General features: G+C 40.8%; 1 protein-coding gene across 2 annotated transcripts in view; it reads left to right on the top strand.

Annotated features, from left to right (window-relative positions):
- The first annotated feature begins 15078 nt into the window (after positions 1–15078).
- Positions 15079–16994, top strand: part of scarb2b (scavenger receptor class B, member 2b) — a 63194-nt gene continuing 61278 nt past the window's right edge. For both annotated transcript variants that reach the window (XM_061927445.2, XM_061927446.2), the window contains exon 1: positions 15079–15455. In XM_061927445.2, coding sequence (XP_061783429.1) covers positions 15333–15455 — 123 coding nt within the window. In that variant the 5' untranslated portion in view covers positions 15079–15332. The remainder of the gene's footprint in view (positions 15456–16994) is intronic.

The following is a 16994-nucleotide window of genomic DNA, read 5'->3' on the forward strand; positions in this document are numbered from 1 at the left end:
CCTGACAAACTGTGGACAGCTTTTTATCCATCTATCTGGTCTGTAAATCTCAATCAGAACTAATTCACATAAACAAAGAACACGCATATACATATAACTTACTTAGATATTACTCATCAGTCTCCACATTCACATTGGTGGCTGCAGGAAGAAAAATAAAGTATCACATATATCTGCTGCCAGTTTAATGCACCACCACTATGCCAGGCTACTCACCAATTGTACAGTCCTTCTTGATCGTTTATTTGAGTCGACTTCTTTACCAGTTCTTCTCCATCGTTTTGCAGGTTTTCGTTTTGTCATTTCGACACTTCAATACTACACTGTAAAAAATTACTGTAAAAATACAAAAAAAAATTACAGTTATATACTGTTCTTCTTAAAAGCAGTTAAGTACTGTAAATTGTGTTGCATTTTACAAAAAATATCGACCAGCAGTTAAGTTACTGTAAAACTACAGTATAATTCAGTATTTTTCAGACTTTTTTCTTGGGTCCGCCCACAATTCGTCCAACCGAGCTTCATTTCACCTGGCCGCCGCAGCTAAATCCATCCTACTGCATGGTGTGTTTTTGATTACAAGGTAAGAGTCACTTAATTGTACTTGATGTGTCATTTTCTGTTTGAATTGCTTTATATATATATATATTTATAAAGTCCGAAATGACATAGCGTCACAGTCAGCATCACAGACACTATCGTTGACCACATGTACCGCCGCATGCTAGCGAGCTAAGTTTTCTTCATATTTGTCATATAGATCATAATGTCATAGTCATCTCAAAAAGATGATAACTTGCAACATGTGTGCTACGACTTGCAGCAATGTATTTGCGTATGTTAGACCAGTGGGGGGTACTTGAAGGTATGCCAAGGGGTACGCACGTGAGATTTATTTTAAATATTCGAAAAATAGCAACACTTAAAAAATCCTTTAGAAATATATTTATTGAATAATACTTCAACAAAATACATGTTTAGGATGAAGTTCATGAATCCTGAAGGATCTCTACTACAATCCCCAAAGAGGGCACTTTAAATTGATGATTACTTCTATGTGTAGAAATCTTTATTTATAATTGAATCATATCGTCACAGTGTTAAAGCCACGGTAAGATATTGTTACAAAAATGTCAACGTGTGTTAAATGAAGTGGCAGGAATGTTTAGGATAAACACACTTACTGTAATTGAATACAAACATAATGTTCATATGTTGTAGTCCTATTTATTATTATAAACAGGTATTTTAAGTGCAAAGGAATGGTGCAAAATCATCCAGAATTTCAAGTAACACACATATTTTAGTTTAATCTAACACAGCAGTTATAGGCACAGAAATATTTCACAGCAACAATTCCTCCGATCTACAAAGCACAAACGTTCTCGTCACTCCTGCACACTTCCTCTTTTTCGCCCCTATATAATGTCCCCTGTTTGAACTTTGTTGTCCCACACTGCGCGGGTTATCATAGGAGATCGAGTTTACTTCTCAGATCAGCCCACTTAATATTGTCAGAAAAAAACACACTGACGGGAGTTCTCGTTTGATAGCGTCACACATCACGGCATTATTGTGAGAATTTTGAAACCAAAATAACGCAATATTACAATAATGTTGCATCCCTCGTCAAGATCCTTTCTCATAGGTTTGGTTTGCTGCTGTGTATTTACTAATCATTGGCATTGTTTATCGCTGAAGTTCCACACTTTCTTTTTATAGTGCGTGTTGTATTGTGATGAGTTACATTTAATACTGTGGATTATGTGTTACCACAAACACAGAAGATATGTAAACATGAACTACAATGCGATCAAGATGTGGGGAAAAAGTAAATGCATTCCATTAGCTAGATTTGTATAATGTGTTCAATTTATGTCAACTTGCTTTTTGTTTCGCAAGTTTTCTTCTTTTCTTTTAATTATTTTAATCTTTAGAGTTTTTTGGTTCCTCTTCTTTGTGTCAGGAGGTAGCAGCAGGGGAACACTGCAGGAGGCGGTGCCTCCTGAAGGAGCCCAAAACACTGCTCTTCATATGGAACACATCCAACCTCCAGGTGTCCATGCAGGATGTACCACTCTGGAACATCAAGCCTCTCCCTACCCGCCAGGTACACCCACCGTCTTCTGTGTCTGACTAATGTTTTGCTGTGAATTTTGTCACAAAGCATATCCTGCTAAAATATGACAAACTTTTGAGTGTAAGAATGTGAGCGATATGCTGAGATGTTATACGTTTTGCCTTGTGACAAAATGTTATAAAAAACCTTAATTGATTTTTATTCTATTTTAATTTCAGCACATGAAAATATTTCTACTTTTGACTCTATCAAAGACAATGGAAAACCATTTTCCAGATCAGCCCTCGTAGATCTTCCTGATGGCCTAACAACTGAACTACATGTCGATGCTGAATATGATCCATCTCAATCATTTGAGGAATCTCTCCCTGATATGGGGGATTGGATGTACAATGACGGACATACGTTTAATGAAGGATTTGAAGATAGTTTGAGTGAGGAGTGTGCAGAAGAGTCAAATATCAAGTACACAACAGACAAACCAATATATGACAATGCATCAGTAACCGTGGCAGAGTGCCTTCTGATCATCATGGCTTATGAAAACTGTCATAAAGTCACTGATAAGGCCCTATAAGCGATTTGCTGAAAATGTTCAAGTTGCTTTGTCCCGATAGTCTGAATGCAGACTGCTTAAACAGTGTGCAGAAGTTCAAAAACTTGTTTTTATCCCGCTCTGCATCATCGCCTATTTTATTACATAAATACTGCAGTAACTGTTTTGGGCCATTAGAAAGTAAACAAATAAAATGCCTGTCTTGTGGGACCAGTGTGTCAGAAGAAAGATCCTCATCCTTTACAGAGGTTCCAATTAAGGCTCACATAAGGTCATTGTTCCTCAAGCCAGGTTTTCAGGAGAAGCTCAACTTTAGATTAAGCAGAAAGAAGGCAGATGCTAACAACATTGAAGATATATATGATGCAGAAGTTTACAAACAGCTTGTCGATAGGGGTGGTCCTCTTAGTGACCCTAAAAACATCTCACTTGGAACACCGATGAAGACAAAAATGGATACTTGTTAAGGCTCATACATGGTACTCAAAATATACCTATGCAGATGGTAAATGTAGTCAAACTTGTGCAGTCTATTCCTGTTATTTCACAAACTATGAAACCAGGGAATGTCATAGCTGAATTTTACAGACATATGACTAAAGCATACTTGCCAACCTTGAGACCTCCGATTTCAAGAGGTGGGGGGGGCGTGGTCAGGGTGGGGCGGGGGCGTGGTTAAGAGGGTAGGAGTATATTTACAGCTAGAATTCACCAAGTCAAGTATTTCATATATATATATATATATATATAAGAAATACTTGACTTTCAGTGAATTCTAGCTATATATATATATATATATATTTATTTTATTATATATATATGTATATATAAATAAAATAAATACTTGAATTTCAGTGTTCATTTATTTACACATATACACACACATAACACTCATCTACTCATTGTTGAGTTAAGGGTTGAATTGTCCATCCTTGTTCTATTCTCTGTCACTATTTTTCTAACCATGCTGAACACCCTCTCTGATGATGCATTAGAGTCTGGAATCTTTCATCTCTCCCTAGCATGACCCAAAACCGGTCAATCTTTGCTTCCTGAGGAAGATCTTCAGTGCCAAACACTTGGTAGTCCACTACTTCTTCCTGGAGGCTATCCAGGTCCAATCGCAGCTGCGGCTTGGAACTTACAAGCTGTTATGAGAGTAGCGTATGTGTGTGTGTGTGTGGCCCTTTATTAGGTGAGCATGTGAGGTGAGTGACGTCAGTGAGTGTGTGGGCGAGAGAAGAGAGGGAGCGGTAGCGTGAGTGCGGACGGGACTAGTTTGTTTTGTGTTGGATTGGCTGTGTGCCAGCAATCAATAAAACAAGATTTGCAACTAATCGCCGGACTCAGGCAGGAAAGGTGCTACAAAGCGTATTTCTTCATCTTACTCGTCGTATCTGTATCTTCCTCGTTCTTCTGCTTCGTCTCCTTGTTGTGTGCGCAGTTGTGCACTGCACTCTCTAAAAGCCATATATGTTATTGATGTTATAGATGGCAGTATTGTCCTGTTTAAGAGTGTCACAACATTGCTGTTTACGGCAGACAAACTGCTTTACGGTTTGTGTGTTGTTACCGCGCTGGGAGGACGTTAATGAAACTGCCTAACAATAAACCCACATAAGAAACCAAGAACTCACCCTCGATCATTCTACAGTTATAACGTGATTGGGCAGGCACACTGTTTATATTGTGGGAAAGCGGACTCAGGTCCGCATGGAGCTGGAGGGGGCGTGGCCTCCAGCTCCGCCTGAATTTCGGGAGATTTTCGGGAGAAAATTTGTCCCGGGAGGTTTTCGGGAGAGGCGCTGAATTTCGGGAGTCTCCCGGAAAATCCGGGAGGGTTGGCAAGTATGGACTAAAGATGATAGTTTCTGTCAGGAAAACAAATATTTGTCTAGAATTAAACTATATGGAGCACCTAGTGAACTTCTATTGGACACAGTTCACCTCTCTGCATTCCAAATACATGCTGGTCACTGCATCAATTCTGGAACAGTAAGCATCTTTCACAGGGCACAAGTTAAGAGAAATTATCTCACATCAAAACACTATGGTAAAGGTAATAGAAGAAACAATTTTACAGTTTTTTTTTCAAATGACGGACAAACAAAGTATGGACAGATTGATTTCTTCTTTATCATAGCACAATCATGTGCCAAATGGGCCCTCGTTCGTGAATTCAAACATGCAGGTTTTTCTTTGCTGCAAGATAGTGTAACAAATGGTACATGAAGTCATGTTATTCCCCTATTGGAAACCTCTGCCAGTACAGTAGTATGATTGGATGACATATTGGGTAAAGTTGTTTTCCTTGACTTCACATTTGTGCCTGGCATTGTGTTTGCAGTTCATTTCCCAAACACACTTGAAAAGTTTTAACTAATTAAGAACTCAACTGGCCTAAGAAGTCACAAATCAAATATTTGATCATTGTTATAAATGCTCTGAAAATACACACCGATGTGATGTTGCCGTGGATGCTGTAAAAGTCTGTAAATATGTACTGTATGTGGAGTATCATTGTTGATTAAGTTTTTGCATTGTCTGTAATATTTCAGTGGCCAATATATTAAAATGTACTTGTTAAATAAAACCACTGTCTTTTTTTAATGAATATTTAGGCCTACTACGCTACTGCATTTTAATATTAGTCCTTATCATGGTGGTTGGAGAGCCAAATGTTTTCTGAAGTGGTACTTTGTGAAAAGAGTTTGAGAACCACTGCTCTAGAAAGTTCACTAATGTTAAAAGGTCTTAAAAAGTGTCTTGTGATCATAACAGTATTGTTTGGGTTCAGTTTTAAATCTCACAATTGTAGTCACTGAGTTACTGCACATGGCGTGTGTATAAGAAATCAACAAATTAAGTAGAACATTATGCAAATAAACCAAATAGATTACAGCCAATACATCCATATTGCCTGAATTAATTATTTACTCCAAATGTTGGCATGTAATAAACTGGAGTATGATTGAGATATAATTAAATTGTGCCAACTAAAATTTATTTTTTATTTATTTTTCCTAAGATAGAAAAGAGGCATATCTAACAACTCTAATGGTGAGCAGTGAGAGACAAAACCAAGTATATCTCTCACTGAAGCATCATTGAGACATATTGAAACCAATACTCATCAATTTTCTTTTTGCCGAAATAGAAAAGAGACATCTGAGAACTCAAACAGTGAGTAGTGAGAAACAAAACCATGTATATCTTTCACTGAGACATACTTGAGACATATTGGAGACCAGCTCATTCATCTCTCATTTTGGTCTTATTTGAAATCGGGAAAAGAGATAACTGTTAGACAACTTTGAGATTGCTCACTGTGAGCCTTATTTCTCAGGAGATACATCTGAGAAGAATGAGAAAACTACTTTGGTCTCGATTAGTGCTCTTTTATGTCTAGGAGATGTATATAAGACATACATGAGATCTCATCTTCAATTTTGCTTTGCTATGGGAAAACAGTTGAACAGTGTGAAAAACAACATTGTAATGTGATTTGGATAAAGTAAAGTAATATGACCCAAGAATAATGTCTGTCTATTACAAACAGGAAAGAAGTAATAAGAGAGTCGGAATGTAAAATTACAAGAATAAAGTCAGAATTTCATGAGAATAGCCGTAAGGCAACGACAGTGAAGTTGTTTAAGATGAGAATGAAGTCCATCCATCCATCCATTTTCTACCGCTTATTCCCTTTTGGGGTCGCGGGGGGCGCTGGAGCCTAGTCGTAAAATGAAAAAGTCGCAATGTGACCAGAATGAACCTGAAAATTAGAAGAATAAAGTCGGAATGTGACGAGAATAAAGTGGTAACTTGACAGGAATACAACAATAAAGTCGTAAAGTGAATGTGAGGAGAATGAAGTCTTAATGTGACAATAAAATCACAATCTCACAAGAGTAATGTCTGTCTATGACAAGAAGAAAAGTTATAGGAAAAAAGTCAGAATGTCACCAAAAGTAATTTGAAAATTATTTGAATGCAGTTGGCCTTCATGTATGGAGGATATGACAATAAAGAATCTTTGAAGTCTTTCATAAAGTGTGACAACAAGGGCATAATCTGACGACAGTGAAGTCGCAATATGTTAAGAACTGAGTCCAAAAAAAGATAAAAGAGTCGTAATATGACCTGAATTAGGGATGTCCCGATCCAGGTTTTTGCACTTCCGATCCGATACCGATATTGTTTTTGCACTTCCGATCCGATACCGATACTGACCGATACCGATACTGACCGATACTGGCCTATCCGAGCATGTATTAAAGTTTAAAGTTATTTAGCCTACTTAGTTGTCAGAATCATGTTGAAAAGGGTTTTAGTACTCTTGATAACAACTAGCCAGCTGAATTAGGAGAGTTTGAATAATACACAATGGTTGGTAACAAGAAACTGACCTGTTTATTCAAGGATAAACACAAAATAGACAAAATTATACATGACAAACTGAAATGGCATCATTGAAACTAGGGCTGGGCGATATGGCCTTTTTTTAATATTGCGATATTTTAAGGCCATATTGCGATACACGATATATATCTCGATATTTTGCCTTAGCCTTGAATGAACACTTGATGCATATAATCACAGCAGTATGATGATTCTATGTGTTTTGATTGATTGATTGAGACTTTTATTAGTAGGTTGCACAGTGAAATACATATTCCGTACAATTGACCACTAAATGGTAACACCCCAATAAGTTTTTCAACTTGTTTAAGTTGGGGTCCACTTAAATTGATTCATGATACAGATATATACTATCAGATATATACTATCATCATAATACAGTCATCACACAAGATAATCACATTGAATTATTTACATTATTTATAATCCGGGGTGTGGAGGGGGGCGCCGGATGTAAGTGTCAAAAAGACAGCCAAAAGAGTTTGATATGAGAATAAATCTAAAGTTTTACTATAGGGTAGAAATGCACCCATTTGCAGGAAATGTAGTCTTGATTTTCCAAATTTTCTTTCAAGGCTTGCATGTCTACATTAAAACATTCTTCTTCATACTGCATTAATATATGCTACTTTTAAACTTTCATGCAGAGAAGGAAATCCCAACTAAATAGATCACAAATTTTTTCAGACGGTGTTGATCTGGAAATTTTTGCCTCAGCATTTTGATGGTGTGGACGTGTGGCACCGAACGGAGATAAGCGTCTCGACAGACATTACAATATTTGAACAATGATGACGAAAACTGTTTTCTCTGTCGTGTCCGTGTGTCGAAAATTGTTATGCGCTTATTTTTTTATTTGATTTTGTGCGTGGCATATAATTGCTATGCACACAGGCGCGCACCTTAGAGAGAACGTTGGTCACACGGCTGCGCTAGCATCACAGCTAACGTTAGCCATGCTGCTACCTCTCTGCTCGGGGAGGACGTATACGTATGTGACGTATGACGTGACAGTATGTGACGTATGACGTGACAGTATGTGACGTGTGTCGTGACAGTCTGTGACGTGTGTAAGAAAGTGCGCTTGCTGTCGGTGAGAGGGAGACACAGGAAAGAGTGAGAAGAGCCTGTCTTGTAATGCCAGCAGCTAAAAGCAACTGCATGAGATTCCACAGACCTGTGGATGTGTTGAAGGTGTGCTGGAAAATGCGGAACGGAAATTACGGAGCAGCAGAAAAGTGGAATGTATTATTTAAATCGGTGCGTTGGAAAACACGGACCGGAGTTTTTTTTTTAAACTGGATCTGGATCGGCATTTTCCCATGCCTTGCCGATACGCATTTTTTGGCAAATATCGGCGGCCGATCCGATCCAAATATCGGATCGGGACATCCCTAACCTGAATACAATAATAAAGTCTTAAACACAAAGAGTCGAAAATAAAGTCGTGATATGACGGGAATAAGTAAGTAAAATGGTAAAGTCTGAACGTGACGAGAATACATTTGTCAAATGACAAAAAAAAGTCGGTATTATGACGAGAATAACCGTAATGGCATGAAAATGAAATCGTAAAAGATTGATAATAAAGTCATAAAATGACAAGGATAAATTCGAAATGTGATGATAGTAGTCGAACTATGACAAGGAGTAAGTACCGTATTTTTCGGAATATAAGTCGCTCCAGAGTATAAGTCGCACCTGCCAAAAATGCATAATAAAGAAGGAAAAAAAACATATATAAGTCGCACTGGAGTATAAGTCGCATTTTTTGGGGAAATGTATTTGATAAAACCCAACACCAAGAATAGACATTTGAAAGGCAATTTAAATAAATAAAGAATAGTGAACAACAGGCTGAATAAGTGTACGTTATATGACGCAAAAATAACCAACTACGTGCCTGGTATGTTAACGTAACATATTATGGTAAGAGTCATTCAAATAACTATAACATATAGAACATGCTATACGTTTACCAAACAATCTGTCACTCCTAATCGCTAAATCCCATGAAATCTTATACGTCTAGTCTCTTACGTGAATGAGCTAAATAATATTATTTGATATTTTACAGTAATGTGTTAATAATTTCACACATAAGTCGCTCTTGAGTATAAGTCGCAAACTATGAAAAAAACTGTGACTTATAGTCCTAAAAATACGGTAAGTAAGAAGAAAGTCAGAATGTAAAATGACAAGAATAAAGTCAGAATTTCACAGGTATAGCCATAATGCGACGACAATGAAGTCATATATGATGATTATAAAGTCGTAATAAAAAAAGGCGCAATGGACGAGAATGAACTTGAAAATTAGAAGACTAAAGTCCAAATGGAACGATAATGAAGTTGAAATATGATGAGAGTCGTAAAATGACAAGAATAAAGAATACCACAATAAAATCAGAAAGTGAATGTGAAAACCAATATGGTTTTCGTAAAAAAAGTACCACCTGTACGGCTATACTCGGCCTCTTGGAAAAGGTCAATGACTGTATTGAAGAAGGAAAATGCGGTATTGGATTTTTTTTGGATCTGTCCAAGGCCTTTGACACAATATACTTTGAGATCTTATTGTATAAGCTATATCACTATGGTGTCAGAGGGATACCTCTCGATTGGTTCCGTTCTTACCTATACAGAAGGCAACAATGTGTATGCGTCAATGATCACAATTCACCCTGTATGACCATAAATTATGGGGTTCCCCAGGGATCCATCTTGGGGCCTCTCCTTTTTATCCTATACATAAATGATTTTGTAAACTCCTCCGAAACTTTTCATAAAATAATTTTTGCTGACGATACAAATTTGTTTACCTCACACAGGAGCCTACACGATCTACAAGTAACTGTCAATTCAGAGCTTGTGAAAGTGGATTCATGGTTCAAATGCAAAAAGCTCTCACTTAATGTAAATAAAACAAATTTTATTCTATTTTGTTCTAATAAAAACCGGACAAATACTGAGCACTGCCATATCAACATCAATGGGCAGGAAATACATAGAGTGTACTCCACAAAATTCCTGGGGGTCATCATTGACGAATACCTCAATTTCAAATGTCACATTAGCCATCTGTTAAACAAATTATCCAAATATGTTGGCCTGTTCTTTCACCTAGTCATTATCTTCCTCTTTATGCTCTACTTACCCTATATAAAACTCTCTTTGAACCACATCTATACTACTGTAATGTCATCTGGTGTAACACCTTCCCTACCTACCTTCACAAATTAGAATCCATGCAAAAGAAAATCATACGGGCCCTGTCATGGTCCAAGTTTAATGCCCCCACTCGACATCTATTCCATAATTATCATCTCTTAAGACTGACAGAGTTCAATATTTATCAAAATGCTTGTTTAACCTATCAAGTCATTTACAGGCTGAATCTTAGGCTCTGTTGCTTGGTTCCTATCTACCATCCCCAGCATGCCCACAACACTCGTAACTTAGATCTGATATTAGGTAAACATCGTTTACTGGCTTGGACCGCTCGAAGTGTTGTATGCAGGGGACCAAAGATTTGGAACCGGCTTAATGAGAGCCTCAAGATGCTGTATCCATTCTCCAACTTCAAAAAGAAACTGAAAACTTACCTATTAACCACCTATCTTTAATGCCTCATGTGGGGTAGACTACTGTTGGGTTTTGCATGGTTGAATGAATGTATGTATGTATGTGTATGCTTGCTTTAGTACTATTATCTTGTGTTTTTTTTTTTTGTTGTTTTTTGTTTTTCCCAAGATGGCGGCGCGCACAGACGCAGTGGCTTACGGCTCTCCATTTCAGTGCTCTTTCTTCCTTCTTTTCTTCATGTTTTTTTTCCTTTTGTGCACCACCTGTACTGCAAACACCCGGTACACCCGCCAGTCACTCTTGGATATCGGTAACTCGCACCAGATATCTGTTTCGAGCGACTTTCACCACGAGCACAACATCCCAGATGACATAGCGAGAGCACAGGGCTCTCCGTGGTTTGTTGTCGGGTCTGGGAGACGGCGCAGACGGAGGAGGGAGAGGAAGCAGAAGCGTGGCCGCAGGTCCGGCGTCTTGCTCAGGCTTAGGAAACAACCCCACAAGCCACCGCTACCGAGCCTGTTCCTCTCTAATGCCAGATCTCTTGTACAGAAGATGGACGACCTGGAGTTACAACTTACTGGAAACCGCTATGTTCGGGACTGTTGTGCTATGATTATCACCGAAACCTGGCTTCACCCGTAAATACCCGATGCTAGCATGCAGCTAGCCGGACGCACTCTGCTCCGCCGGGACAGAACTAAGGACTCCGGTAAGAGCAGAGGAGGGGGGCTCTGTATCTACGTGCATGAGAACTGGTGCAACAACGGGACAATCACTGAACAGCACTGTTGCCCGGACGTGGAGTACATGTCTGTTAGATGTCGGCCTTTTTTTCTCCCGAGAGAGCTGTCTGTTGTTATCATCACGGCTGTGTATATTCCACCGGACGCCAAAGTAAACACAGCGCTCTCTCTTCTGCTGAACACCGTCAACGAACAGCAGCGGGCCCACCCCGACGATGTTCATATCATAGCAGGGGATTTTAATAAGGCCAATCTGAAGACTGTACTCCCTAAGTTCTACCAGCACGTGAAGTGTTCTACAAGGGGCAAGAACACCCTGGACCACGTGTATACCAACATAAAGCACGCGTACAGAGCTACACCCCTCCCCCAGCTTGGACAGTCAGACCATCTTTCCCTCCTGCTCTCTCCTACCTACACCCCCATCAGACGCCAGGCCAGGCCTATCACAAAGACTGTTATGACCTGGCCTGACGATGCACTCCCCAAACTTCAGGACTGCTTCCAACACACAGACTGGGACCTCTTCCAACAACAGGAGCTGGAGACAGCCACAGGAACGGTGCTGGACTACATAAAGTTCTGCATCGGGAATGTGACTGTGGAAAAAACCATCCGGGTTTACCCCAACAAGAAACCCTGGATGACCAGCCAGGTCCGCACACTCCTTAGGGCCCGCGACGCAGCCTTCAGGTCAGGGGACAGGGCCCTGTACAGTGTTGCTAGAGCCGACCTGAAGAGAGGGATTAAAAAAGCAAAGGCGGACCACAGGAGGTGCATAGAGTCCCATCTGTCCAGCAAAAACTCACGGGAGGTGTGGCGGGGCATTCATGACATCACGAACTTCAGATGCTGCAATATGACAACTGCGGATCAGAGTGCGACACTGGCAGAGGAGCTTAACTGTTTCTTTGCCCGTTTCGAAACCCCCCAGCGACACTCATCTGCTCCAGCCCTGCCCCCACCCCCACCGGGCTCCGGCGCCACTCCACTCACTGTACAGGAGCACAGTGTCAGACGAGTGCTCCTGGCTGTGAACCCCAGGAAGGCTACCGGACCAGACGGAGTACCTGGAAAGGTGCTCAGGACGTGCGCCCACCAGCTCGCTCCCCCCCTCACCAGGATCTTCAACCTCTCCCTGGCTCAGGCAGTCATCCCATCCTGCCTGAAGTCATCTACAATAATCCCGGTGCCGAAGAAGTCTCCCATCACCAGCCTGAATGATTACCGACCAGTGGCCCTCACTCCGGTAATCATGAAGTGCTTCGAGCGACTTGTTCTCCAGCACATCAAGGACCATATCCCTCCAGACTTCGACCCCCACCAGTTCGCATACCGGGCGAACAGGTCCACAGAGGACGCCATCGCTGTTGCTCTCCACTCTGCTCTGAACCACCTGGAGCAGCAGCAGAGCTACGTCCGGATGCTCTCTGTGGACTATAGCTCTGCCTTCAATACAATAATCCCGGACAGACTCTGCAATAAACTGGACACTCTTGGCCTCCCCCCTCTCACAAACGCCTGGATAAGGGACTTCCTAACGGACCGACCCCAGAATGTGAGACTTGGCCCGCACCTCTCATCCTCCCGCACGCTGAGCATTGGCTCCCCACAGGGCTGTGTGCTGAGCCCCCTCCTCTACTGCCTTTACACCCATGACTGCAGTCCGGCCCACAGTGACAACCTTACCGTCAAGTTTGCCGACGATACCACAGTGGTCGGGCTCATCTCCAGGGGTGACGAGGCTGCCTACAGAGAGGAGGTCCTGAAGCTGACGGCCTGGTCTTCGGAGAACAACCTCGCTCTCAACACCAGCAAGACCAGAGAGATCATCGTCGACTTCAGGAGGAGCAGCACCGACCCTGCCCCCCTCTACATCAACGGCGAGCGTGTAGAGAGGGTCCACACCTTCAGGTACCTTGGAGTCCACATCTCTAATGACTTCTCCTGGACAGTCAACACCACATCAATCATCAAGAAGGCTCAGCAGCGGCTACACTTCCTTAGAGTCCTCGGGAAGTACAACCTGAAGCCTGACCTGCTGCTGACCTTCTACCGCTCGTCCATCGAGAGCCTGCTGACCTACTGTATTACGGTATGGTACGGCAGCTGCACTGCAGCAGACAGGGAGAGACTGCAAAGAGTGGTCAAGACGGCTCAGAAGATCATCGGCCGCCCTCTCCCCTCTCTGACGGACATCTACACCTCCCGCTGCCTCAACAGAGCCAGTGCCATCATCAAAGACAGCACCCACCCTGGCTCTGACCTGTTCCACCTGCTGCCCTCTGGGAAGCGCTACAGGTGCATTAAAACCAAAACAAACAGGCTAAAGAACAGCTTCTTCCCCAGGGTCATAACCATCCTGAACGGACTGCCCCATTGTCCCTCATAACTGCCTTCTCTTCGGTGCAATAACCCATTCCACCAACCACCCTGTTTTTGTTTTGTTTTTTCATGTATATATTCATTTCACACCATATTCATTGCACTTCTACATTTTTTAAATTTTTATATATTTGCACATTGTTTTTCTAGCATGCACACATCGCACTGTATGGAATGGCCTCAATCTCGTTACCTTGCGTAATGACAATAAAGCTGATTCTGATTCTAATCATATAGCGTTGTTTTTTTGTTTGTTTTTTTGTTGTTGTTTCATCATTCCATGTATATACTGTCCTCTGGACCCCCTGTCAAAAGCTTCTTCTAGCTTATTTGGGGGACCCTTTCACGTACCAACATCTTTAAATGATGATATTCACTACTATTGTAAATTGTTATATGGTATTGTGAATAAACTTGAACTTGAATGAGAATAAAGTCTTAATGTGACAGTAATAATGTTGTAAAGTGACAAAAACAGAATCGAATTGTCACAAGAAGGTCTTACTATGACGAGAAGTAACGTGATAAAAAAAAAGTCGGAATGTGGACTATAGAATAATCTTTACAATGACAAGAATAAAGTTGGCATGCATGTTTAGAGGAATTGGACAGTATGACACAAAAAAGTCGTAAAGTGAAAGTTGCAATAGTCTTGGTGTGACAATAATACAGCGGTAAAGTGATGAAAACAAAGTTGTGATGTCACAAGATAAGAAAAGGTCGGATTGTGACGTGAATAAACTGGAATATGACAAGCACAAATTTGGAATAGTCTTAATGGAACGACAATGAAGTTGTACGCTGATGACAGTGATGTTGTAAAATGAACAAAGACAAAAGCCTAAAAGAACTATTTGAAGTCTTTGATAAGGTGGTGAGCGTAAGAAACGTTTGAAGGGGGGAAAAATACAAAATAAATAATATTTTTCTTATTACATTTCTGCTTTAAATTCACAATACTTGACTTAATTGTCATGATCACTGCTTTATCGTTGCAAGGAATATACTTTATTCTTGTAGTATTTCTGTCCTTTACATGCTTTTTAAAGCATACTTTTATGTACCTAAATTGTGCAATGTTGTACTAAAACACGTAAAGAAGGAGAATACTTTCAACGTGGGAAGTTTTTAAAGAGTCTTCCTGTTGTATTGTGGGTCAACACAAGCCTCCCTCGTCCTGGTTTGGGTTGGAGGGGAGGGGGGGTGGGGTGTTGTACGTGCGCGTTCCCGCCTAGTCAGTGGGCCAATGAGAGCTCGCATAGGGCGCGCACGCCAGCCCCGGCCCTCCATACAAATAAGCGTGGGCTGGCTTTTACAGTACCCACTTTTTTAAAGTCGAATTCTGGGACGTTCAGACAAAAAACTTAATGATTTATTAACGAGGAGTAAATAGTGGCTCGTTAGTGACTTAGTTGGTAGTTACTTTGCTGACTTCCAGGCTATTTTTAACGCACGGTGGAGGAGAAGAGGGGTAAAAGTAAAGAGGACGACTTTTGATCAACTTTTGACGTCTCCGTCCGGTTGCGGTTTTTTCTCACTTGTCCCCGCCAGCACCTGCGAGTATGACGCGGAGGTCGTGCGCCATCTACACGGTGGGGGTCATCTGCGCCACCCTGCTCATCGTAGGCATCGGTCTGATTGTGTCTCAGGTTTTCCGCACGCTGATGCACAACCGCCTCAAAAAGGTAAATAGAGACACTTTACTTTGTAATAATTGCATTGCGCTGCTTCCGCTTTCAATGCGGCGCTTTGTGCAGAAGTGGATGACAATGGCCAGCGACAATGGTGGGATTGTGTTCCTGCAACCTTTGAGGAATAATAGACAGACAGTCAATAAGCTGCAGCTATCTTGCAATTTGCAACCTTTGAGGAATAATAGACAGACAGTCAATAAGCTGCAGCTCTCTTGCAATTGATTTCAAACTTCTTAAACTCTTGTATAAAACCTGCATTATTTTTATTTTCCATAGAACCCCCTACCCTCTTACATTTGTTGTTTTTTTTTGTTTTAAATCAATACATTATTCACAAGGAAATTTGCTTTTTAGATTAGTGCAGTTTTTTATTTTCCTATATTCAAATGTGTAATGACCAAAATATTGTATATACTGTTTTTAATGACTACTTAGGCCTGTATGTTTATTTTACATTTGTGTTTTTTTTTTGTTTTTAAATCAATGCATTATTCACAAGGAAATTTGCTAAAATATTAACATAAAATTAAAAAAAGTTGTATTACAAACCCCGTTTCCATATGAGTTGGGAAATTGTGTTAGATGTAAATATAAACGGAATACAATGATTTGCAAATCCTTTTCAACCCACATTCAATTGAATGCACTACAAAGACAAGATATTTGATGTTCAAACTCATAAACTTTTTTTTTTTTTTGCAAATAATAATTAACTTAGCATTTCATGGCTGCAACACGTGCCAAAGTAGTTGGGAAAGGGCATGTTCACCACTGTGTTACATGGCTTTTCCTTTTAACTAAACTCAGTAAACGTTTGGGAACTGAGGAGACACATTTTTTAAGCTTCTCAGGTGGAATTCTTTCCCATTCTTGCTTGATGTACAGCTTGAATTGTTCAACAGTCCGGGGGTCTCCGTTGTGATATTTTAGGCTTCATAATGCACCACACATTTTCAATGGGAGACAGGTCTGGACGACAGGCAGGCCAGTCTAGTACCCGCACTCTTTTACTATGAAGCCACGTTGATGTAACACGTGGCTTGGTATTGTCTTGCTGAAATAAGCAGGGGCGTCCATGGTAACGTTGCTTGGATGGCAACATATGTTGCTCCAAAACCTGTATGTACCTTTCAGCATTAATGGCGCCTTCACAGATGTGTAAGTTACCCATTTCTTGGGCACTAATACACCCCCACACCATCACAGATGTTGGCTTTTCAAATTTGCGCCTATAACAGTCCGGATGTTTCTTTTCCTCTTTGGTCCGGAGGACACGACGTCCACAGTTTCCAAAAGCAATTTGAAATGTGGACTCGTCAGACCACAGAACACTTTTCCACTTTGTATCAGTCCATCTTAGATGAGCTCAGGCCCAGCGAAGCGGACAGCATTTCTGGGTGTTGTTGATAAACGGTTTTCGCCTTGCAAAGGAGAGTTTTAACTTGCACTTACAGATGTAGCGACCAACTGTAGTTACTGACAGTGGGTTTCTGAAGTGTTCCTGAGCCCATGTGGTGATATCCTTTACAC

Source organism: Nerophis lumbriciformis, linkage group LG32 (assembly GCF_033978685.3).
Source record: "Nerophis lumbriciformis linkage group LG32, RoL_Nlum_v2.1, whole genome shotgun sequence".
NCBI lineage: Eukaryota > Metazoa > Chordata > Actinopteri > Syngnathiformes > Syngnathidae > Nerophis > Nerophis lumbriciformis.